This window comes from Acipenser ruthenus, chromosome 1, assembly GCF_902713425.1.
Source record: "Acipenser ruthenus chromosome 1, fAciRut3.2 maternal haplotype, whole genome shotgun sequence".
Classification (NCBI taxonomy): domain Eukaryota; kingdom Metazoa; phylum Chordata; class Actinopteri; order Acipenseriformes; family Acipenseridae; genus Acipenser; species Acipenser ruthenus.
In genome coordinates, this window is record NC_081189.1 from 2,355,587 (window position 1) to 2,381,960 (window position 26,374).

At 43.8% G+C, this 26,374-nt stretch overlaps 1 protein-coding gene and 1 pseudogene across 2 annotated transcripts; both read right to left on the reverse strand.

Annotated features, from left to right (window-relative positions):
• LOC117964956 (uncharacterized) lies at positions 1-6,862 on the reverse strand. 2 transcript variants are annotated; one of them, XM_059028515.1, is made up of 4 exons: positions 4,168-6,862; positions 2,784-3,024; positions 2,233-2,367; positions 1-1,974 (listed from the first exon to the last, which is right to left on the reverse strand). In XM_059028515.1, exons 1-4 carry the CDS (start codon positions 4,331-4,333, stop codon positions 1,884-1,886), a joined length of 633 nt encoding a protein of 210 aa, XP_058884498.1. In that variant the 5' UTR covers positions 4,334-6,862; the 3' UTR covers positions 1-1,883. The 2 variants fall into 2 exon arrangements, with proteins under 2 accessions (XP_058884498.1, XP_058884432.1); XM_059028449.1 differs by having other exon boundaries at positions 2,778-3,024.
• A 1,065-nt stretch (positions 6,863-7,927) lies between these two features.
• LOC117403861 (BOS complex subunit NCLN-like) lies at positions 7,928-24,520 on the reverse strand (annotated as a pseudogene).
• Between the last annotated feature and the right edge of the window lie 1,854 nt (positions 24,521-26,374).

Here is a 26,374-nt window from a genome sequence, read left to right on the forward strand (position 1 = left end):
AATCATAATAAACAGCACACAAATACACATAAGGGCCAGGCTCCCCGTCACAATCCCTTAGTCTATTATTATGTGTTGCAGGCTTTCCTTGATTAATAAAGAGGTCAGTTACATATGTGTTGCTTCCACTTTGAGAGTTCAACTGGATCAGCTGTATCAGGCTGTGCTGTTAATGGGAGCCTTGGTGATGCTTATTTATTGAAACTTTACCGTGTTGTTTTAAGACAGGATAGCAGGATTTTGAATCCCGGTGAAAGTGAATGGCAAAGAGATTCACCTTGTCATGTAATGTATAAAATCTACAATGGTTTCCTCAATACCACGTGCTCTCCAACAGAAATCATAAGAAGTATAGGAAGAAATGGCCTGAATGATCATTTTTACATAGATGACACTCAGATCTATATTCATTCTAAATCGATATTGATGCTGCTGCCTCTGTTCTTACTGCCTGTGTCTCTGATATAAAAAGTTGGATGTGGCAACATTTTTTACACCTAAATTGTAAGACTGAGGTTATGCTGTTAGGTACTTCCCATCAGCTACGTAAAACCAATGCTGTAAATTTGTCAGTTGATGGTACCATGCTCGAGTTCAGATCTAAAATTAAAAATCTGGGTGTCATTTTTGATCCTGGGTTAACCTTTAAACCGCATGTGGTGAATACTGTCAAGGTTTCATTTTTTCACCTCAGAAATATAGCGAGGCTTTGACCTATGCTCTCTGTATCTGCGGCTGAAAAATTGGTTCATGCGTTTGTTTTCTCTAGGATTGATTATTGTAACGCCCTGCTTGCTGGTGTCTCTAATAGCATTTCAACAAATTGCAAAATGTTCAAAATTCTGTGGCTAGAATTTTGTCTAGGTCGCGCTCTAGGGATTACACCTGTGTTGGAGGCCTTGCATTGGCTGCCTGTTAGGTTTCAAGTGGATTTTAAAATCCTTCTCCTGACCTACAAGGCTGTCCATGGGCTTGCTCCTCTTTATTTGTCAGATCTTTTAACCTTTTACACACCCACTCGCAAACTCTGCTTCACCGATCTTAATTATTATTTTTTTAATTCTAGTAATTATTTTTATTATTTTCTCCCAATTTGGAATGGCCAATTTTTTTTTTTAAGCTCAGCTCACCGCTACCACCCCTGCGCTGACTGAGGAGTGGCGAAGACAAACACACGCTGTCCACCGAAGTGTGTGCCGTCAGCCGACCGCTTTTTTTCACACTGCAGACTCACCCTGCAGCCATTCAAGAGCTACAGTGTCAGAGGACAACCCAGCTCTCGGACAGCTTACAGGCAAGCCCACAGGCGCCCGGTCAGACTACAGGGGTCGCTGGTGCGCGGTGAGCCGAGGACACCCTGGCCGACCTAACCCTCCCCACCTCCCGGGCAACGCTCAGCCAACTGAGCGCCGCCCTCTGGGAGCTCCTGTCCACAGTCAGCTGTGGAATAGCCTGGACTCGAACCGGCAACGTCCAGGCTATAGGGCACATCCTGCACTCCACGTGGAGCGCCTTTACTGGATGCGCCACTCGGGAGCCCCTGCTCCATCGATCTTAGACTGTTGTGTGTCCCTTCTGCTCGCCTGCGCTCTATGGGTGACAGGGCCTTCTGTTACTATGTCCCAAAACTGTGGGACTCTATTCCGTTAGAGATCAGCAACTTTGAGTGTTTTGTTTCTACCTGTTATTGTTTTTGTTGTATTCACCTTTGTTCTGTGAAGTGCTCTGAAATGATTGCTTTTAAGGGTGCTATATAAAATTATTATTATTATTATTATTATTATTATTATTATTAACATCAGTTTGTCTTTAATTTTGAAGAAAAGCTTCCCATGATAGGAGCTCCGGAGGAAGAGAACGGAAGAGACGGTACACGCCAGCCTTCAAGTTAGTCTCTCGGAAACAAACTCAGGGTGAATTATGTAGTAGCCCGGCTGGGATTTTTTGACAACCTGGAAGCAGCTGTATTCACACCTGCGGGAAAAGACAAGAAGAAAACAGCCCTGTACTTTCACAACAATCGTGTGATCTAGTGGTTAGAGCAGAGTGACTGGGAGGCAGTGTGGTCTAGAAGTTAGAGCACCTTCTGGCAGGGAGGCAGCGTGGTCTAATCATTAGAGACAATGGACTGTTTGATCAGAGGGAGTGATAGAAGTGTATTTAAAGATAAAAGGGTAGAAAAGCAAGCTCTAACTTTGCAGATCTATTATTTCTGCTCAACACACCACTTACCTAAAGTCCATGGCTGTCTTTGGGCGGAACCTGTTCTGGCAGGCGAGTGGTGCAGGGTGGGGGCTGGAGGAACTGTATTTTGTGTACCCTGGGCAGGAATCGTGCACCTTCGGGGGTTCAGAATCTGGGATTGCTCTGGAAGGAATATTTAAAGGTTTGTGTGTATGTAGGGTATGAGTATTCTGCAAAGTGATGTGGGCGTGTGTTTAAGCATGGATCACACACTAGACCTGTACTATGGAATAAAATACTAATTACTAATCATGAATTACAAGTGGTATACCATTAACTACCATCCTGAATCATTATGTATTAGCAAAGGTACACCATTAGAGAAGGTACCGGTACACCATTATTTTTAAACTGTACCTTTTTCCAAAGTGCACTAAAGTATAGTGAAAGCATGATAACGCATAGGTAAGCACTGATAAGTGGTAAACCATGACAAGCAAACTATGGTAAATACATAGTATAACCACAAGAAAACTGCAATATTAGCATGGTAATATTTTATAAGGGGAGGGGCCTTGCACAGCACTCTGTACCTGTACCTCTCTATGTTGTGTGGAATTGTTTGGAGCTTCTTCTCATTGGCTGGGGATCCACACACCCTGGGGTCCAGGCCCTGCAGTCTCTTCAGCTGACCAGCAGTGGCAGCCCTAACCCCACTGCCTGAGTGAGAGCCCTGCCTGTGAAAGTCTGGTCCAGGCAGAGTCAGAGGGGATAATAGGAACTGGACAGGGTTTGTCTTCTTGGGTTGGGGTTTCTGCATATGCAAGGCAAGTCTGCCCTCTGGTGGGAAAAACGAGAAGGTAAACACCAAGCAATATTTACACAGGTCCTTGACACAGCTTTACTGGGGAGGATAATTGTTTGGTTAAATTCATGAAACATGAAGTGAAAGAAGCAATGGGCAGAACCTTTAGTAAGTCTTTTAGCACTATGTATTAGCATGTGGGGAACTGACCAGAGGCCAGTTTGCATATATTTGTGATGATCAATCGAAGAACAATCAGGACAAAATGAAAGCCTTCCTTTATAAAGGCTAAACTTAAACAAAGTTCCCTTTGCATCCACAATACACATCACTGGAACAGAGAGACTAAATTAAAGTACAAACAGGACCGTTATTCCTTTTTTTTTTTTTTTTTTTTTTTTTTAAATTTAGTCGTCGCCAATTATTTTTACCCCGGTTTTCACCCCAATTTAGCATGCCCAATTATTATCTGTATCCCCGGCTCACCGCTCGCAACCCCCCCACCGACTCAGGAAACGGAGGCTGAAACACGCGTCCTCCGAAACGTGCTCCTTCCAAGCCGTCATTTTTCGCACTGCAGATCCACAGCAATGCTACCAGACCTATAGTGCCGGAGGACAACACAGATCTGGCGGCTCCGCTGCAGAGCCACAGGCGCCCTATCGGCCACAGGGGTCGCTGATGCGCGGTGAGCCGTGGATTCCCCTGCCGACCTAAGCCCTCCCTACTCGGGCAGCGCTCAGCCAATTGTGCGCCGCCCCCTAGGAACTCTCGGTCACGGTCAGCTGTGACATAGCCTGGATTCGAACCAGCGATCTCCAGGCTATAGGGCACATCCTGCGAGGAGCGCCTTTACTGGATGCGCCACTCGGGAGCCAGGACCGTTATTCCTTAATATAAAATGCCCACATTTTGGGGTGTAAACAACAACTAGAAGTGTGTTTGCCCAATGTGGAACAGCCATGGAAGAGACAGCACATTTTTAGATAGTGTCTTCATATTTGGTACACATCTGTATTCTATGATTGTCACTTCACTGGACTAGCTTGATTGGCGGTTTGCGCCCAGCCCCTGCCCTGTTACACCAGCAGGCTTTCTGGCTTGTTAAAGGTAAGTATTACCAAGACCAACAGATCATTACAGGAGGTCCCTTTCTGAGGGGGTAGTTACACCTTTACCTGGAGGGAAGAGGTCGGCAGTGCAGGAAGGAAGGTGGTAGCAGCTGTAGGGGGATCGTGTCGATATGTAATTATGAACCAGCTGTCGGACTCTGTCCTGAATGACACCATGGTCACATGGTAATCTTTTGGGAAACAGGAAGCCCTGCAGAAACAAAATAGCCATGAGCAAGATATCTACTCTTGCACGGGTATGCCCTTATAAAGGGTTACCATTGGATTTTTGAACACTGCTTTTGCTTTTCCCATGGTTATACTATGTATTTACCATCGTTTATCCTGGTTTGACATGTTATTACTATGCTTTAACTATTCTTTACAGTGCGTACCTATGCTTTATTACACTTTGCTATGCTTTTACTATGGGAGATTTATATAAGGGTGTGGCAGGAGATACCTTTCAGCACCCTCCTCCTCCCCCTCCTCTGATCTCTCTATCTCTGTTCCTCTGGAATCTACCACACTCTCTCCCTCTTCCTCTGCTAAGAACCTTGGAGTCACCCTGGACCCCTGCCTCTCTTATTCCCAGCACATCTCCACTCTGGCACGCACTTGCCGATTCTTCCTGAGCAACATCCGAAGAATCCGACCCTTCCTCACCAACTACGCTACCCAGCTCCTGGTCCAGGCCCTGGTACTCTCCCGCCTAGACTACTGCAACTCCCTCCTGGCTGGCCTCCCTGCGTCCGCCACCCGTCCGCTCCAGCTCATCCAGAACTCTGCTGCCCGCCTGGTGTTCTCTCTGCCTCGCTTCGCCCACGCTACTCCACTACTCCGCTCGCTCCACTGGCTCCCGATCACCGCTCGCATCCAGTTCAAGACTCTTGCACTAACCTACAGATGCCTTGACCAGACTGCACCCAGCTACCTCCAGACCCTCATCTCTCCCTACACCCCCACTCGACCTCTCCGCTCCGCCTGCACTAGAAGACTGGCTCTACCTCCGCTACGCTCCCCTGCCTCCCGAGCCCGCTCCTTCTCCACCCTTGCTCCGCAGTGGTGGAACGACCTTCCTACAGATGTCAGGACTGCCCAGTCCCTGACCACATTCCGGCGCCTCCTTAAGACTCACCTCTTCAAACAGCACCTGTAGAACTTCTCTGTTGTATCCTGGGACACTATCACCCTTCATTTAAATATGCTTTATTTTGCTCTTATCTGCCCCCTATTTTACTACATTTAATCCTGTACTTCAGAATATTGTAATCTGCCAAGTGTTTAACCTGTAGTATTTTGCACCTAATCATATCCTGATGTAACTATCACTATCTAATCATATCCTGATGTAACTCTCACTATTATCTGCTGTATTATTGAATTGTGGTTTGTCACACTTGAAAAAAATTATTGTATTTCTTGCTCTTATTGTATGACTTGTATTGTAACACTTGAATGTATTTGTATTTGCTTGCGATTGTAAGTCGCCCTGGATAAGGGCGTCTGCTAAGAAATAAATAATAATAATAATAATAATAACCTCAGAATCAGAACAGTACATGCATGTGGTGTTTTTGTCAACAGAAACGAAGTAAGGGAATGACCCTCGGCATCTGTGATCCGTTAGTGTAAACGTGAATTAAAATGGATATGACAGGATCTGTATCATTCATATGACCAGAGGTTAAAACACTATTACGTGTGTTAAACCTGACCTGCTCAGATGGCTTTGATCATAAATATATTCCAGAACGAGACATTATCTGGTCCAGTAACTGTACTACACACAGTGGCTAATGTGTAGACAAAATAATTATACTGCAGGAATGAAAAAAAAGACTCCTGGTCCATTCCAGGTTTTACTATGACTTTAATAAGATACACTTGAGCTTCTTAATGATACACTGTGGCTAATCAAGCTTGTATTAAAATCTGGAATGAGTGAAACTGCTATGCAATAAGAGTCTTATTTCCATCCCTATACTGTAATGGTATGTGTATGATTTCATAAAAAAAATAAATGGTCACAGTGCTATTCAAGACCAGATATGTGGATATACTAATAATAAAACAGTGGTGCTAGCAATGAGAAGCACATGTTTTAAACCGCAGTGTACACTAATCTTCAGCCCTGTATTGCACCCCTATAGTAAATGAACCCCGCTCAGACTTTGGTACGCAGTTGTGTCCCTACCGGTTTGGGGTGGGGGTTGTTCCTTCTGGTCGCTGATGAAGGTCTTGCCTTTGTTGGCTTCCCCAAGCCTGGGGCTTTGTACTCATCTGTGTAGGTGCTGTTATTAGCTCGGGAGCTGTGGAGAGCTGCAACGAGCATTTCCAACCAGGGCATTCACTCCAAGAGGCAGCAGCTTCAATCTGACTCCCAGAGGAACTCCACTGCAGGCTTTATATGGAGACAGTCCCTCAGGTGCACAGGACCCTGCCCCCTGCCATCCATTGGCTAACTTCATGACTTCTTGGAAAGCTCAGAGCAAATACCCTTTAGTTTATAGACTTCTAAAGAAGAATGAATAATTGTTGCTATAGCATTTAGTTGCCCAGTGGACTGGGCTGTGTGCATTATTTTTTTGTGCTCCCTTGAAGTGTACCATACTGTAACAAGGGTTGAAATGACAACAGGACTGGCAGAAGGCACAGATGTCGTTGTCCATCCATCAACAGTCCAAAGCACCTTTAACCATTGTTCCATGGTCCAATTTCTGTGTTCTTGCGCATATTTTAGCCTTTTAGTCTTGTTCCCTTTTCTTAACAGAGGTAAGCACAAAGAGGTATTCTTACTACAACACTATATATATATATATATATATATATATATATATATATATATATATATATATATATATATATACATATATATAGTAAAATGTGAATGTTTCTATTACAATGTACATTCAGCATTAAGGACACATTCTGTTGGTCCATTATCTGGCCTTACTAGCAAGGTTTTACTGTACTGGATTATAATTCAAACTGTCACTTCTCTATAAGGGCAGCAAGAGGATCCTTTAGAGAAACAGAACCCGGGGACTGGGAAGAATTGAAAGTCCAGAACAGCCAGTCGGAAGAATACAATCTGTGTCCTCCAAAGGCTTTGTGAAGCAGTCAGAGGAGCAGCTCGTTTACCCACTCTCTGATTAAACCTCCTCCTCGTCAACCTGCCTCCGTTCTATCAGCGCACCCCGTCAGCCCGCTCGCTCCACGCCGCTGCTCCCCCCCAGACACCGGAACACTTTATTAAATAAATAATTCAGGCGCTGTCAGAGATTGGATCTTCAAAGGCCTATTCAGGTCAGACAGGGTGTTTGCACTTTATTGACTTGCAGAACAAAGGTTGGGTCAATATGAGCTGAAAGAAGCACAATGGGAGCCGGCCGCAGTGAAAGCACCGTGTTTCACCAGCCCCACGTTCACTTCGCTCCGGTTCACATCACAAAGGGGGCCGGGCTGGTTGCTAGGATTATTTTACAGGCTCAATGCTATACTTCTAGGACTTCAGTTGGTTTTGTGTTTTCAGGTTTTCAGACTTGACCAAGTATACACGACTGGAGAATGAATATATAAATATTGTGCCAAGACAAATAGTTGAAATGTGTGCAAGGGCAAAAATGACCACTCTTGTAAGATAATCTATAAATGACTGTACCAATAATCATGAAGATAATTATACAAAGAAAACCAATGCATAAATGACGTCAGAAATACATAAATAAACAGCCATTCATTCTGCTGTACAGGGTGTGGGGTAGAGGTCCTTGGCTTGCCATTACCTCAACAATGCATAGTGCTGTACACTGTGAGAAGGGGGTTTTATTCCAAACAGTCTTGTTTAATTCATGAAAAGCATAAGCACAGTATTAATCAATGAACTAATTCATGTATTATTTTGTAGGGCTGTATCATCACTGGAGATATGGGAGATAGGGGAAACACATACAAATGTAATGTATCCCTGCACAAAAAAGGGAACTGTTAGTATTTTAAATGAATACAATATTCTAAATATTATTGTAAACATAACAAAAGACATGTATACACATAGTGGAGGACTAAACTATGAGACCACCTGCCAAATACAAGTCAAAGATAAGAGCCACCATTCAGTATTCAGCTGTGGTCAGATCATCTCCACAGTCGAATCAGCACACCTTGGTATGAAGGGTCAGGATCATTGTGGTACCTTATTGGACAGGAGGTCAAAGTCAAGGTCCCTGAGCAAATACCTCATTGGTGGATGTTACACCCTCTAAGTGTCCAAGATACAGCGACATCCTTTCTGAACCACAACCTAGGAGACATCTCTTGTACTGGTTGTTTATTGCTTTGTTCCTGTGCAGGTCAGTGTTCTTTTAGTTACTGGCTACATGATGGATTCTTGCAGGTGGGTTCTTAATGTTTTACCCTACCCCTTATAAAAGGGTACCATTACACTACAAAGTGAAATAAAGCATAGTGAAAGCATGGAAAAGCACATGTACTGTAAGCACAAAGAGGTATGATAAAACATATTAAAAAAAAAACATGATAAACCATGGTAAAACATGGTAAATGCATAGTATAACTATGGGAAAACTTTACAGTTACTGCGATAAACTTTTATAAGGGACTCTATTCTTTAAAAATATAAAGTATCTGCAATTCAATTCAAACTTGTATTGCATTTAAAACAGTCCTCCGGTACAGCATGGGGCAGTGCTCCGGGTTGGGCTCTTCTGCCTTTCCTTTGCTGGTTGACTATGGTGGAGGTTCAGCTCACTGCTGCTTTGGCTTCACCATCAGTCTGGTGACTCTGGTGTACAGGGATCCAAAATTCTGGAAAACAACACAGATAAGATTGAGATTAACTCTATATTTATATTTATTAATTTATTTAATTATTAAACTACATTTTCAGTGCCCAATTACTTTATCCTGATTTCGTTCTCCAATTTAGCATGTCCAATTACTCACCACGACAGCTCAGGAGAACTGAAGGTTCAGTGATTGCCTACGATCCCACCACCAAACCAATCATTACTTTAGATTAATTTGTGTCATTTTCTGTTTCAGTCATCCAAACAGAAGTTTAAAGCACCCCTGAGAGCCCTCAGAATCATGTCTAACCTCCAGGTTTACCTGGTACACCAGAGTGTAACCTTTAACCTGTCCCCCTGCAACACCATCAGCTCCACCAACTTAAACACAATTCCTGAACTAGAGGAGGACATTCAGCCCATCTAAGCTAATCTGGTTCCCAGTAGCTGATTGATCTCAGAGCTTTGTCAAGTTGGATCTTAAAGGATCCAAGTGATTCTGCCTCAACAACATGACTAGGCAGCCCATTCCATGCCCTCAATCACTGTGTGAAGAAGTGTCTCCTTCCCTCTGTCCCGAGTTTATCTCATTCATCTTCATTTTCAACTGTGTCCTTGGTTTCTGTATTGTGTTTAAAGTATTGGTTTGGGTAAACTATGTCAACTCCTTTAAGGATTTTAAAGACTTCAATCATGTCCCACCTGATTCTTCTTTGTTCCAGGCTAAACAGATTCAGCTCAATTAAAAAAGACATCTGACGTTTTCTCAAGTATAAGCCCCCAGTATATAGATCCCGGAGACGCTCACCTGTATTGCATGGTAAACCACTCCCAGACATGCTGCTATACATGGCACCAGGAACAGGTCAAACACTGCTGGCTTCACCCTGCGGTAAAGAGAATAAGAGATCAAACAAATCATTCATCTGAACCTCTGTGTAAATCAGAGCTCAGTGGTTTAAACTCCCCCTGTCCTGCACAAGCAGCAGGCAGTGTTGATGCACTGACATGACGGAGTCTGACCCCTGCCTGGCTGGTTTGTACAGTGGTTACGATGCACGCTTGGGTAGAGCGTGGTGCTTACCAGTGAGACTGGATGGATACGTGGTTATTATGGTAATTTAGTAAACAAAACGAAACACTTACCTGTATGCTGTCATGGTTTGTTTCATCTGGTCAAAGAACACATAGTCTGGGTCTCTGAAACAGATTAAAACAGGCAGCAGTAATCCACAGTCCCCTGCTCAGTGTGCATAGCGTAAGGACCTGCACAGCAGTATGGACGCACTGAGATCTACAGTCTGTAGTAAATGGAATATTATGTATTTGATCATGACTGCAAAAATCAACAAAATCCTGATTTAGGACACTTCAACACGATTGAGTTCACCCTCTCGAGACAAACCAGACAACAACAAATGAATAGAACAGTCGCTAGAATAATTAAAATGTCCAAAAGAGAAGCTTACATGGCAAACTAAAGGGATGTACTTGTACTTGTGCATGTTCTTCCAGTAAACTGGGGGTGGCTGTTGTGGATTGAAGAACTTGACTTTCATTCTCGCCCTACAATCCACCAGCCTGTCCAGTACATGCACACGTACATTACTATACAAGTACTTCATGCAAATCCACAATAAAATTAGAGAAGTAAAATACACTCAAGGCCCTTTATATGCTCAATTTTTACACATTTTTACTGAAAATTCCCAGATTTTACAATCACTACAGGTACTTTTTTATTCAATTTTACATTGTTTGCATTCACAAACAACAGAAGCAAGTGATTACCCCTGACATTTACCTGAAAAACTAGGATTTCTATCCCCTCCAACAGATTTTCACCAGTTTACATTATGTTTAAAAAAAAAAAAAAACAGTGATACATCTGCAAGAACATTTTATAAAAAGTAAAAACGGAAAATAATGGGCCTTGAATGAATGGCACTTCACCATGTGTGTGCTTCTCAATCTGTAAGAGAAACATCTAACACTAGAGGGCAGCAGAATACTCTGGAAAACCATCCATTAACAGCAGACCTGAAGGATCTAAACTATGTATTAGCACTGGCACCATTATCCCAGTAAGATTATTTTATAATCTTTATTAAAGAGACATTTTCGTACACTGCACAACAAAGGGTTTATATAAAACCCTGATTGAGAGTCCTATGTGGGAACTTGGGTTCAAGGGATTGGTAATTATACAGCGTGCATTCATTTAATCTGTTTTATGCTCACGTTTATGTGCTTTTTGAAAATAATTTTAAATCAACGATCTTCAAATGATGATGTGAAATGAAGCCATGCCACGTCTCACGGTGTATTGTCTGCTTATATCTGCTTAATAACAACATGCTTCTAAAAGCCATGTATGTTATACCGCTTATTTATAAACATACAGAGACACTGTTTGCAGAGTATTTGAAATGCAAATGCTGCGCATGTCTTGTGCCTTGAGCGGATGAAGCTCTCTCATGATGTATGATGATGCATCCCAGCGTTCGGTGTTATGACAAATACTGCCTGGACAAATACTGTCTCCTCCAGCACATTTTAACAATAGAGTAGTAGTGTGCAAAGTAGTAATGTACTCTGTTTGTCTTCTATTACTAAAATAAACTATTATAATAATAATAATAATAATAATAATAATACCACCACCACTACGACTGCTACTACTCATATATAATAAATCTGCAGAGTTATAGAGTGTCCTTCATACAGTCATACACAGTGCTAGGTTACGACAGAACAGGGCACAGCAGGCGAGTTTGGCTGTGTTTTAATGATTCTTTACTAATGTATTGCTGTACCTTTAAGGAACGTATATAGCTCTTTTGCGCCACCTGCTGGGTTATCTCTCATGTGTGAGAAGGGCAGAGAGCTGTGTGGACATGCCTCGGATGTATCTGGAGTAACACGGGTTAACTAGCAAGCTAAATAATAGAAGGAGCTGACTCTGTGACATGTGTTATAGAATGGAACAAGAACCTGTATGGTCTGAAGCATGTGACTACCCACAATCCATGTCCAGACTCTCTGTACTGTCTCCTGGCCTGGATTAGCATTAACCCGGCCTGCCCGTTGTTTCAAGTTGCTGTGTGTTCTCTTGCTGGCGTGGCGGTGAGATGGGCGGGGGCTCATTACCTCTTGTCAGTGAGGAAGGTGTGCCGCTGGACCTGGCGCAGGTAATGACTGAGCTGCAGCTCCAGGGTGGGGAGGAGGCCAGGGTCTCGCTCCAGGAGCTGGGCAGCCCTGGACTGGGAGGACAGCCAGTGAACCAGGGAGGACAGACGGCTCTCCTGGACCTCCTGAAGAGAGACAGAGACACAGGGATCATTCAGGAAACAACAAAAAACAGACACTTAATCAGCTGCATGTGTTCAGCCCCTTGGTGATTCACTGTTCCATTTGGAACAGCATTACAATAATACTATTATTACTCTGAAGAAACCCTGTCAGGACCATAGCATTCCCAGCAAAGGCAAAGCAATGGATTTAAAAAACGAATCCACAGTAAAACTGACATGATACCATGGTATTGAAATGAGAATGTTCTACCAACGTCAGCCTCACTGCACTGTACTGTACCTTAGGTGTCCTAGTGCAAACATTGCCTCTTAGTCCAGATCCATTGCAATAGTATTGTACTGCACTGCTCCCAGTCACAACCACTATGAATGCTTTCTTGTTAACGGTTAGTTAATATATAATGGTGAGTAACCTATTTAAAAACTAAAAAAAAGCCAGCTAAAAGTGTCCACCAAAGATCAGATCTCAAATGTACCATCCATTAATTGAAAAGGGGTTCATTTGTCTTTGTAAATACTATAGGTTACTATAATGACTCATTATTAACTACATTTGTTAGTCAAGCTTGCAGTTCATGTAGTTTTCAACTGTTTTAAAGAGGGGTTCTGATTCATTTTTAAAGCGCTTTCTAACCTAAGGAAATGTTTAGAAACCGTCCTTAAAAAAGATTCCTTAAAAACACCCTTTAAAGCAGTCCTTAATGTTTATGAATAGAGAGCACTATCCATTTGCTGTATTGATTCTTATAATATGGTAGCATGCTTACAGTGGTAGTGTTTTTAAAACTTGAAGAATTTCCACTGATAAAGGTTTGTCTACTTTACTAAGAAGTTTCTCTAGTGCTGTTCAGATTTTATGATTGAATGTTTGAAGTTATGACTCTTTTTCATCTTTATTATGTGGGATGATATTGGCAATTGATATTGGCCTTAATAAACCAGAATGGTGCTGACATATCATCATAGCTATGGCAGTGCTGTAAAGTGTCAATTAATTCAGACTCCTGTATGTAAATACACATTGACAATACAAATAATGAAGCAAATAAAGACACTATAGATTCCCCCTGCATATTAAGAAATCAATAAAAAATGCAAGAGAAAATAACATTGCTGGTAAGAGAAAATAAAAAAAGAAGCAAATTCAGTACTTTACCAAGCGACCTTTAAAAACCTGAAGCTCCATCAGCGAACCCTGCAAATAAAGAGGAGACCAAATAAAAACAATGCTACACTCTAGCAGGAGCCTCTGGGACTGAACTTCATTGATATCAACCACAGCTAGTCCCTCATTGGCTACATCCCACAACTTAGAAGGGAAGGGAGGAGCCAGCAAGTGGAGTGGCAGCCACTGTGAGCTCATCATTCTGATTCCAGTGTACAGTATGTGGATGGGGCCACTGTTAACACAGACAAACTAGCCATTCAGTACACACTGTGTGCCCTTTAAAACAAAGTGATTATTTAGCTCTGCTCTTCCCTGCTGCTGCAGCCAAGAACTTACCTTTTCAGTGAAATTATACATGAAGCGCGCCAAGGCCTCGGCAACAATGGCAGTGTTTCGTCTGAGCTTCCTGATGTCCATCTGAGACCTGGGCAATGGCAACACAGACATGGGCAACAAGAGGGACGTTTACAAGCTTCTCCTCAGCAGCTCCTCCTCCTAAAGCACCACGAGGAAAGCTGTGCTGGTCCACAGACAGTACAACATGTATGTATGATGTTGGTGATACAGATATAACCTCTCGAACTTAAACAACATCAGTCTAGCTTGCCATTTCTACCATGCTAAGCTGAATCTTTGCTATTTATTACAATAGTGAGTTTTCAATGTATCAATTACTTCTCTTCTTCATTATATATACTGTATATATATACAAACAATACACATTTTAGCTGATCCTATTATAAAGGTATCACTAAAAAAACATGTTTATATCCTCCCAAAGGAATTTGAATTAATCCCCCACTGTGTGCTACACCCCCCCACCCTCCATCTACTCTCACACTGTGTCCAGGATAGAACCCCTCTGCCCTCTCAGGGGGTCCTCCAGGTGGGACAGGGTGAACCCGGGGATTCTCCGAATCCCAAAGCGCTCATGCTCCCAGGCATGAGTCCCAGAGCCGTGTCCCCCAGATTGATCTTCTTGTGGACTACTCCAAAAGTCACTGAAGGGAAACGAGAAGAAACCACCTGGAAAAGGGAGGGGGGGAGGGATTAAAACCGGTTGAGAAATCTGTAAAATGATACCAGGTTAGATGCTGGAAAGATAACTTTGTTACACAAACAATAGTAAATACGAGACTGACAGTTTTGTATCGGGAGTGAATGTTCATTTTTCATGCATGATAATACAGTAATCTAGCAGTGTATAACTCAGGAGGGTTAACTGCTCCTCCCTGAGCCTGTGGCAAAACAGTGCCACAGACAGCTGGCATCTCGTGGTGAAGGTGGGTTTGAGACTCGCCTGTTCAATCTGCTGTATGAAGGCATGCTGCGCTGTCCCTGGCCTGGGGGGTCTGGAGACGTGCAGGTGGAGCGCCTCCCCGTTCCCCAGGGTGTCCAGACACAGGACGAACGCCACGTTGTCATGGAGAAGACTGGACTCTGACCACACAGACACAGGGGAGAGTTATTTAATGAGGAACAACATTCATCTAAAGACACCCACCCTGAAACTCAGATCCTTACTCTTTTAACGTATCTAGGGATGTAAATAAGGCAATTGATAAATCAGTAGTACTATGAAGAGACCAAGGTGTTGCTTTAATCATACCAGGCAGGATCAGCCACAGATTTACAGCACTGGATTTTGCCTGGATTGCTTCAACCAACTACCTGTGGTTATCCAGAGATTTCCCCTAAAAATATGTGGTTGATGCAATCTAAAAATAGGAATCCCCAGTGCTGTAAAATGCTCTAATTAAATCCAGTTGGGGCTTATCTCAGAACCCTGCCAAACGTTGCCACCACAATCTCTGAGAAACACAGTACTGCATGGGGTTGACACTCCACCCTGGTTAAATTCTACATTTCAGAAAGCACAGGCACTTGCACACAAGGATACAGAAGTACCAAAGACAAGTTAGACCATTAGACCTGGAGTAACTTCCAGCAATGCCACCCTCTGGGTCTCGTTGGATCACAATTCTGCTGCACTGCACACTACTCACACCCCGAAACCAACACCTCACCTCCTCCAGACTGTACCTGAATGATCCAGGTGCTCCTCGATCCAGCAATTAGTGCCCTGGTAGTTAAACTTCCCTCCTCCAGTCAGGGAGAACAGAATGTTGTACCTGAGAAAAAAAAAAAGCAAAAACAAATCCATCAACAATTGCACAGATGCAGAAAAGCGTAGGGGCTTGAAACAAAGAAGTTTACTGTTGCTGAATGGAAATGCAGCAGCGTGCTGTTTATTAGGTATATTAACTAAGGGTTCAAATCCATGCCACTGCCCCTCTTGCTCACTGTCTCACTGTCTCCCTCATGCTCATCTTCAGGAATTAGAGAGCTGCAGGACAGAATATTGAACACTACGTTCAGTAGCTCATTCAATAGGTAACTGCTTGCCAATGTATGTCTGCAAGGTGCTGTATTTTGCGCAGTGCTCAGTCTCACTCACCCAGCCTGGGTCCTCCGGTCATTGTAGAGTTTGTGGAAGAGCCGGGCCAGCTCCAGAAGGACTGCTACCCCACTGCCATTGGAGTCTGCGCCATACGACAGCCACTGCCAGAGGAACAGCAACTCAATCTCAACACAGACAAGCGATGGAGCACTTATAGAAGCTATCTCTGCCATGTTCCATTGCACACTGCATTATTCATCACTTATCAGGAATCAAACAATCACAGCGAAGGATTTGCCAAAATCCCATGACATCTTAGCCTGTGTACAGATGTCATCCCGTTCATAGAACACCACACCTGGTTCCAACGTTCAAGAAGCAAAGCAAAACTAAACACCTATATGGTACCTTTTGTAAAATAGGTCATCATATTCACTTCACTCTACATTTTGTCAAAGTTGACACTAGTTTCTCTTTTGTTTTTAATAAATAGCACCTGTAGGCCTACCTGTAGGTCTCTGATTGAATAAGAGATGTCATTTTGCCCAGCTTGAGCAGGCAGAACCGCTCTGCATGCTTCACGTTCCTCTCACCCAAACTGCAGGAGATGACCTCTCTTATACAATAAGAGACACCCTACACAAAATTAGAGCATGAGAGGCGAAGCATGGAAATGCTATAAAGCATATTAAAAGAGCAAGTACAGCTTCAGATGTACATTTGACACCTTTCACCTTGTGATGACTGGTTCTGGGTTCTGATGCTCCTAAACTGAGTTATTATCACTTTTCTCCATATCTGTCTTTACCTGGCTTTGAACTTGCGTTGAGCTTTTGAGTCTAGAGGATTCTAGCTGCCCAGGACTGAACAGGCCTTTCAGCTTGGCTGCCCCCCACTACTCCCCCTGTCTATACAGTATATGCAGAGTACGTTCAGCCAGCCGAGTGGAAAAGTCACATTGTCACATGACTTGCATGCAATGGGGTAGTCTGCTCAGTGCTAGGCAGTTAGGATTCTCCAGACAAGCTCAAAGAGAAGTTCAAAAGCAGGTGAAGACAGACATAGAGAAAAACGATAACAGCTCAATATTGGAGCAATCCAGAAGCCAGAACCACTCTCAATGACTGCAAACATCACACAAAGACAAAAGGGTAAGCACTGTAAAGAATAGCGAGGTAGGGGAGAGCACATTAATAAACATGGAAAACCAGGATAAGCTATGATAAATGCACAGTATAACCATGGGAAATGCATGGGGGGGACTGCACAATCCCATGGTAAACTTTAATAAGGGTTATAGCAGCATAGGAGACCAGATGCTTGAAGAGCCTGCAGACCCTGACTCAGGCAGACATGAAATCCCATAATCTGCTTAAGTATCTTGATGCAATAATTCATACTGAAAGGAGCTGAACCTAGACTGATTGTGCTGTGTAAGCCAGTCTGTTAGTCAGTCTGCAGTAAAATCAACGGAGGCTTAGGTTTTAAGTGTTTGAATCAGGGGTGTGCTGATACTTGTAACTGCCTTTAAGAAGTATTTATTGGCAGGTATTAAATAAATCCATTCATGAACATGTTGATTTCAAAACAAAATATGTCCTTCCCTCACCTTTACAACTGAGTACCAATCAATGACAATTAAGTTTGGCATTGAATGTTTTTAAAGCAGATTGGAAGCGGGTTTTCCTCTCATCCGGGGCGCTGACATTTTTACTGCTGTACCGAGGCTGTAAACTGACAATGAAAAATGAATGGATGTATTTAATACCTGCCAATAAACACGTCTTAAAGGCAACAGCGATTATGAGTAGGAGTATCAGCACAGCCCGAGTTTGAAAGGAGCAGGATGCAGCTGTGTGCTTCACAGCTTGAAGGCTTTAAGTAAATGTCCCTAAAGATAACTACTGATTGTTAATGGCAGAAGATCTGTCACTATCATTGGAGAGAAGAAAAAGAACCTGAATTCAAATCAAGTGTAAAGAAACTGGCAATTAATATGTAATGAGGGCATAAACCTACCGTTTCAATGAAACATTTTATTGCTCTTTGTTGGACGCTAAAAATTGTTAGGAGTTTATGAACCGAGACATTGTTTAGGCTTTAACTGACAGCTCCCGTTCTTTTTGTGAATATAGGTTATTTGGAATATTTTGCAGCCTGCTCAGTGTAATGGGCAGTGTTGTGTGATACACTGCCATTACGGATTCTGTCCGAGGTTACAAGCTCTCAAACCACAAATGCAGACGAGCTTGTCTCTGTTGCACAGTGGTTAGGATGCTTGCTTGCGGTGGGCAGGGTCGCTGGTTCACAAACAGCCTCCACCCTGCTACACCAGCATCAGATCACTAGTACTTAAAGACATACTTTATATACTTTTACATTTCTTAACAACATGTCTGTTTGTACCCACCGTGGTAGGGATAAAAGCTGGACATGTTCGATATAGATCTTCTAAACTATTCTGAACAGTGACCCGATCATCTTTTAATCACAGTGACAACAAACTAAACTAAATCAGAAGATTTGAGCAAGGCCTTTTCTTTTAGTATTTATTTTATTTTTAAAAAGTCCTGGAAATGTATTAGTGCTTATTAAAATAAAAGTGTAAGTAAGTGATTATTATTATTATTATTATTTATTTCTTAGCAGACGCCCTTATCCAGGGCGACTTACAACTGTTACAAGATATCACATTATTTTACATACAACTACCCATTTATACAGTTGTTTTTTTTACTGGAGCAATCTAGGTAAAGTACCTTACTCAAGCAACAGTGTCCCCCACCTGGGATTGAACCCAAGACCCTCTGGTCAAGAGTCCAGAGCCCTAACCACTACTCCACACTGCTGCCCTTCCCTGGAAATATTGTTGTAATATTGGGGCACGGATGGAAGTTGCACTAATACAGATTCATTATTTGCATAAATGTATCTAACAAAGGCATGGTCATAGCTTTCTTTGTATAAATCAAAATACAATTCTGAGCCAATTTTAGGGAAAAAAATCGATAAAAAAACTAAACAAAACATAAAGCTTTTGTAAAGAAACATGGGAATATTTGTGTAAAAAACTGTAAAAATGGATATGAGGTGCCCAGCCTTGACTCTTTCCACATACGCCCAGTAAAGTCTCTACAGCTAGCTGACTTTGGTTTTGTTTGACGTTTTCTAGAAGTGTGACTTATGGGTGCGATTCCGAAGGAGTCGTAATGAGCCACAATGACGATGGTAGGGAGGTCTTCACCCCACCCAGGCAGCATTCCCTGTATAGCAGTGAGGAGAGGAGGAGAGGCAGGGTAACACAAGAGAGATCACAGGAGAGTCGAGTGCTCTATGTACTGTGCTCCCTCTGTATTGCATTCCCTGTATAGCAGTGAGGAGAGGAGGAGAGGCAGGGTAACACAAGAGAGATCACAGGAGAGTCGAGTGCTCTATGTACTGTGCTCCCTCTGTATTGCATTCCCTGTATAGCAGTGAGGAGAGGAGGAGAGGCAGGGTAACACAAGAGAGATCACAGGAGAGTGGACTGCTCTGTGTACTGTGCTCCCTCTGTATTGCATTCCCTGTATAGCAGTGAGGAGAGGAGGAGAGGCAGGGTAACACAAGAGAGATCACAGGAGAGTCGAGTGCTCTATGTACTGTGCTCCCTCTGTATTGCATTCCCTGTATAGCAGTGAGGAGAGGAGGAGAGGCAGGGTAACACAAGAGAGATCACAGGAGAGTGGACTGCTCTGTGTACTGTGCTCCCTCTGTATTACATTCCCTGTATAGCAGTGAGGAGAGGAGGAGAGGCAGGGTAACACAAGAGAGATCACAGGAGAGTCGAGTGCTCTATGTACTGTGCTCCCTCTGTATTGCATTCCCTGTATAGCAGTGAGGAGAGGAGGAGAGGCAGGGTAACACAAGAGAGATCACAGGAGAGTCGAGTGCTCTATGTACTGTGCTCCCTCTGTATTGCATTCCCTGTATAGCAGTGAGGAGAGGAGGAGAGGCAGGCTAACACAAGAGAGATCACAGGAGAGTGGACTGCTCTGTGTACTGTGCTCCCTCTGTATTGCATTCCCTGTATAGCAGTGAGGAGAGGAGGAGAGGCAGGGTAACACAAGAGAGATCACAGGAGAGTGGAGTGCTCTATGTACTGTGCTCCCTCTGTATTGCATTCCCTGTATAGCAGTGAGGAGAGGAGGAGAGGCAGGCTAACACAAGAGAGATCACAGGAGAGTCGAGTGCTCTATGTACTGTGCTCCCTCTGTATTTTACTCTCATAAAAAATATTGAAAATAGTTCATTTGATGGGCCCTTTTGCAGTAGAATATAGAACGTGTACAAAGTACTGTTAACATTGCCTAACAGAGAACTAACCAAATTCATGAGTTATTGAATCATGAAACATTGAAGAAACGGATTACAAAACAGGCCGTGCAAACTTTCCTGTGTGTGTCCAATGGGCCTCAAACCCTGGAGGGAGCAGGAAGTGGGATGGTAGTTTAGTCTCTACAACCTTGCTTTAAAAAAACTGCTGACTGAGTCAATTAAATATATCCAGGCAAATACATAGACAGACAGACAGACAGACAGACAGACAGACAGATATGCACTTTGAACGAACTCACCTCCAGAGTGACGATGGCTGATAGATAGATAGATAGATAGATAGATAGATAGATAGACAGACAGATAGATAGATAGATAGATAGATAGATAGATAGATAGATAGATAGATAGATAGATAGATAGATATGCACTTTGAACAAAGTCACCTCCAGAGTGACGATGGCTGAGTCACTGACGGGTTTGATCTGGACGTCACTGCCAGCCACCATTTGGAACCCATTGGCCGTTACCATGGATATCACTGTGTGGAGAAACGAAGGGCACATGAGGGCAGGTGCTTGAACAGGGAAGCCTAAGAGCTGAACAAACTGACACAACAAACAGCAGATCAAGGGAGAGGCTGCAGGTTTTTTTTTTTGTTTTACCATGATTAGATTGCAAACAGAATTTATGGGGAAATTGGGTGATTCTGTTAATGGAGTAAACTCGTTCGGGAGATAACACCCCCTACAGAAAGTGGAGCAGTCCACCTTTTGTGGAATCTGACTAGAGTTCTCCGCAGGTCAAAACCAATTCTAGTTGGGCTAGTGATGGAAACATTGCAAATTCAGGTATTCTTGAAGGGTTCCTGACTCCCTGGTTCTTACCCTGCATCACGGCAGAGGAGCGCAGAGCGAGGGATGCAGACTTCGCCTGCTCGTAGATGGACAGCAGCTCCGAGTCCTCGTGAGCCACGTACACAGGGATCAGCGTCTCAGAGAGCAGGGCCTCTGGCTCACTCGCCATGAAGGGCTGCCAGGGGACAAGGGGCTCATTAACCACTCTGTTCTCTCTTCAATTCATATCCAGATCTACCCCCGGATTTCGACCCGATTTGAATCGTCTCCCCACTACAACCCACCTAATGTTCAAAACGTGGCCTCTGTTCCCATTGTCGAGCCAATGTCCTCTGTCCTCCTGTCGTACAAATGTTACTAAGCTTCTGGACCCAGGAGGCAAGTCCAGTATGGGGTTGCTGAGCTGAACTATCAATGGACAAATTTCCTCCCCAACCCGCTGGAGTGCAACAGTTCAATGCAGGGATTCTTGTGGTCCCCCAGGCAAGATCGCAACTTGGTGCAAACAGGATTCAAACCAGCGAGCTCCTGACTCACCCTGCACTGCACATGGAAGTGCATTTATTAGGTGAGACACCCCAAGGGTTAAGTGCTAATTTTCATTCCCGTATCTGATTTTGCAAAGATCAGTCTACGTCTCAAAGGCCACTGGTTTGTGTTTACATTACAGTGTTGGTCATTTCTATCTGAAGTTCCTGCATAGTGAAAAATGTAATGATAGCTTTCCATGCTTGTTTTACAAATCCCTCATTATGACTGGCTCATGCTCCTTTAGGTAAGATACACCATGTTAGTGTGCAGGTTATAGAGAGGCGGGGTACCTGTGCGACGTGTTGAGGGACAGATGAGATGTTGGCAGGGACCAGTATGAGCATGGCTGCTGCAGTCTGCCGCACAGCATCATGGAAGCGCTCCAGAGTGAAGTCTGGGAGCTGCATGATCACACAGCGCCGCGTCAGGACTTCCTCCTCCACCGTCCGCGCCTACCCCTGCACGAAGACACCCCTGCAGCCTGAGGAACAGTGAGCACAGCTTCACACACCCTGCAGTCTGGAGAACACAGAGCACAGCTTCACCAACCCTGCAGCCTGAGGAACAGAGAGCACAGCTTCACACACCCTGCAGTCTGGAGAACACAGAGCACAGCTTCACACACCCTGCAGCCTGAGGAACACAGACAGTTTCACCAACCCTGCAGTCTTGAGAACACAGAGCACAGCTTCACACACCCTGCAGTCTGGAGAACACAGAGCAGAGCTTCACCAACCCTGCAGCCTGAGGAACACAGAGCAGAGCTTCACACACCCTGCAGTCTGGAGAACACAGAGCACAGCTTCACACACCCTGCAGCCTGAGGAATAGAGAGCAGAGCTTCACACACCCTACAGTCTGGAGAACATAGAGCAGAGATTCACACACCCTGCAGCTTGGAGAACATAGAGCAGAGCTTCACACACTCTGCAGCCAGGAGAACACAAGCCTGGAGAACAAAGAGCACAGCTTCACACACTACCAGTCACTCAGCTCTAACCACAAGACCACTGCCTCCCAGTCACTCAGCTCTAACCACTAGACCACACTGCCTCCCAATTCCTTGACTGTAACCACTAGACCACACTGTTTCTCAGCTCCCTTCAGCTCTAACCACTGGACCACACTGCCTCTCTCTCCATCTCTCAACTCTAACCACTAGACCACACTGCCTCCCAGCTCCCTCAGCTCTAACCACTGGACCACACTGCCTCTCTCTTCATCTCTCAACTCTAACCACTAGACCACACTGCCTCCCAGCTCCCTCAGCTCTAACCACTGGACCACCCTGCCTCTCTCTCCATCCTCCATCTCTCAACTCTAACCACTAGACCACACTGCCTCCCAGCTCCCTCAGCTCTAACCACTGGACCACACTGCCTCTCTCTTCATCTCTCAACTCTAACCACTAGACCACACTGCCTCCCAGCTCCCTCAGCTCTAACCACTGGACCACATTGCCTCTCTCTTCATCTCTCAGCTCTAACCACTGGACCACACTGCCTCTCTCTTCATCTCTCAACTCTAACCACTAGACCACATGCCTCCCAGTCTCTTAGCTCTAACCACTAGACCACACTGCCTCCCAGTCCCTCAGCTCTAACCACTAGACCACATGCCTCCCAGTCTCTTAGCTCTAACCACTAGACCACACTGCCTCCCACCCACTGAGCTCTAACCACTATACCACACTACCTCCCAGTCCCTCAGCTCTAACCACTAAACTGCCTCCCAGTTTCTTCCACCTGCAGGTAATACTCTTAGGTAATTCTTTAAACACTACCAGGCTGGCGTCAGTTGGGATAAAGATACTCTGACAAATTTGGCACCCACTATGGCCAAATCAGCTAACTACCGCAGGCCTTATACTGCACAGTCAATATACAAGGTTCAGCTCCATTGTCCATTGCATACCATTATCACATGCCACTCCTGTTTACTCTAAACAAAGTGGTGAGCCTCTGCACTGTATATTGCAGCTCCTCTTACCGTATTTCTCCCTCTGCAGGTTGTACTGCTGCATCCTGTAGACAGTGAACTCGTGGCCCTGGACGGGCTCTGGGGAGATCAGCACCAGCAGCACAGGCACACAGAGCAGTAGAGCCAGAGCTGCCCCAGGGCCTTTAAACATCGTCTCCAGCATGGATCCGGGCTCCCTGCAATCCGCTACCCCAGCGCTCCCCGTGGGACCTCAGACACAAGGCTTCAGAACCTGTGGTGAGACCTCAATCAGCTCCACCAATCACCTCCCAGATCACAGAACTACGATATTCCATGAACAGTGCAGTGGAGGTGGAGGTTCATGTAACTGACCTTCACAGCTGGGAATGGGGTGTAAGGGGCTGCATAAGTGGAGGCAGACACCATGTCAAATTATTTGCACTTAGTTGCCCTTATGTTCACACTGTGAGCTGAACTCAGCCTTTAACTTCCAGTCCTGAAGTCTAATCAAAACACTGCATTTCACATAAGAAATTATTATTATTATTATTATTATATATTTTAAAATATATATTTTTATAATTTAAATGCAATTACACAGCAGCAGATACGATTAGGGATGTTACAATTAGGAATGTTATTATAGATAAACACTCTAAATAATTATATTTCAGTATCAGGACTCAGATTCAGCAGCGCCCTTTTCCAGCCAGGATGCCTAGATCAGGAGATAGAGGATCAGTGTCTTCTAAAGACAAGCTTACTGGAGTTTTATTTAGATGAAAGCTGTTTAATTTACTGGAGGGGTCCCTACCTGTCTGCTTGCACTGCTGCTGCAGAGTAGAGTCCTGTGTGATATTCCCCTGGGTTGTGTGGGGGCTCCCATGCGCTCTGCAACCTCGCTGCTGCCGGGAGCAATCCACATTGGTCAAGGCGACCCTGCCATCTGGATTACACAGATGCACGCTAATCCCAGCATGCACCCTGCTCTGATCTTATTGGCAGTGGGGGTGTTATCCTATTGGAAAGATAATTACATGGTTCTGTTACGTAAGATGGCTGTGTAAGGATCCTGCAGTGCAGACAGGACTCTGTAACTTTAAGAAGATGTGTAAGGTTGAGTGCCATCGGCCCTCTGGTTGTAAATGGCCCAAAAGCCAGAGCTCCAGAGTAGAGGAGAGTTTGAGAGGATGGCTTGTCTGGACCTTGTGAGGATCCTTTACTAATTAGTTACGGTACTTTGTATGCAGTTCTATTGGGTTGTACTCTTTTGAATATCTCTCAGTTGTGAAGAGAGTGGAAGAATCTCTTCCAGAGTAACGTGGGTTAACCAGCGGGCTCAATAATAGAAGTACCTGACTCTATGACATGTATGTTATAAAATACAACTGTGGGACTAGGCTCTGGATGGTCTGGTGCATTTGACTACTGAAAGCAATGTGCTTGGTGCTTGTACCCACATTCCATGTCTGGACTCTCTATACTGCTGCCTGGCCTGGATTAACACCTGCCCATTGTTGCCCATGCTGTCTGCTTTTGAGAAATGTATTCTACTCCTCTCCACCATGCTTGCTTTGAGAAAATAAACACAACGCAGTTTGCAATATTTCATGTTAGTAATGAGTTGTCCTCTATGCTAGCCGGGGATGTTTTCAATAGGGCAATCATCCCAGCTGGGACTATGGCACCATACTGTATCAAGTGCCCTCCTTACATGGCTTGAGGGAATATTGGCCTGACTCAAACAGTTCCGAGCCATGACAGGAGCACACAGATTGTATAATAAATAAGCTTGTGTGCACTTTGAAGAGCATATATATATATATATATATATATATATATATATATATATATATATATATATATATATATATATCTCAATGGGAGAGCAGCCACAATGTTGTTAATACTGTACCCGTTTCAGGAGCCCTGAAAAACAACAGATCAACCACAGTTACCGCAATCCATCTCCTACATTTCATTATAAAACCTTCAGCCAACTGTGAGAACCCACAAGGTACCTTACAGGGCTGGAACAATAATCGATCAGAGTGGTATTACTGACCATTAGGTTTGTCTTGATTATTTATTGTACTGAAGAATTAATTTCGTTAATCGTATCATGGGCAATAATCATAGGATCAGAGCCACTGCTACAGGGATGTTTTGTAACCCCTCTCTTCCATTACATTGGACGTCAGAAAAACACTTGCATTTAGTCCACCATATATTGCGGGAGAGAATAACTGTATTGCTTTATTTTAAAAAGCAAACTAGATTATCATGATCATTTTTAGCGGGCTCACAATTGACAATTAACAATCTCCATCCTACTGTAAGTGACTCTGAATATAATGCACAGTTCACAGCCTACCTCTGTAAAGCGCTTTGTGATGGTGGTCCACTATGAAAGGTGCTATATAAAAATATATATATATAATTATTATTATTATTATTATTATTATTATCTACAATTGTCATGATCTTTCATTATCTGTCAATAGAAAATTGAAAGTGCAGACGTGTAGGGAAAGGCACTTTAATTAACTACCATTTCCATCACACATTCATCTCTGTTTTCCACAACTCACTTCTGGAACGACCTGACAATCCTTATTATTATTATTATTATTATTATAGAAAAGCCAGTTCAACCACATGTGTACCTGTCCTGTTTACCTGCATATTTGTAATCCCTAGAAATCACTCACCTTTCTGTTTTACTAGACTTTTGACATATTGCCAGTGGCTCCAGCTCATAGATAGTTGTCTCTGCAGTGAGGCAGTTCACAGTATCATACAAAAGCATATTACTCCTCACACAGCCCCATCTTTAGAAGCTTCATAAGCACAGTGAAGCGCAGTCTGGGAGCTGAGCTCTGTGCATTCAGCAGGAGGAGATCATTCCAATCGCCTCAGTACACTGGCTTGCATGG

Excerpts from the sequence above, each read along its gene's own strand:
- LOC117964956 (XM_059028449.1), bottom strand. The coding sequence starts at position 4,333 with ATGGCTATTTTGTTTCTGCAGGGCTTCCTGTTTCCCAAAAGATTACCA. Across the intron at positions 3,025-4,167 it reads TGCCGACCTCTTCCCTCCAG|AGGGCAGACTTGCCTTGCAT; the intron begins GTAAAGGTGTAA and ends TTTTCCCACCAG. Across the intron at positions 2,368-2,777 it reads CACAACATAGAGAGGTACAG|AGCAATCCCAGATTCTGAAC; the intron begins GTACAGAGTGCT and ends TATTCCTTCCAG.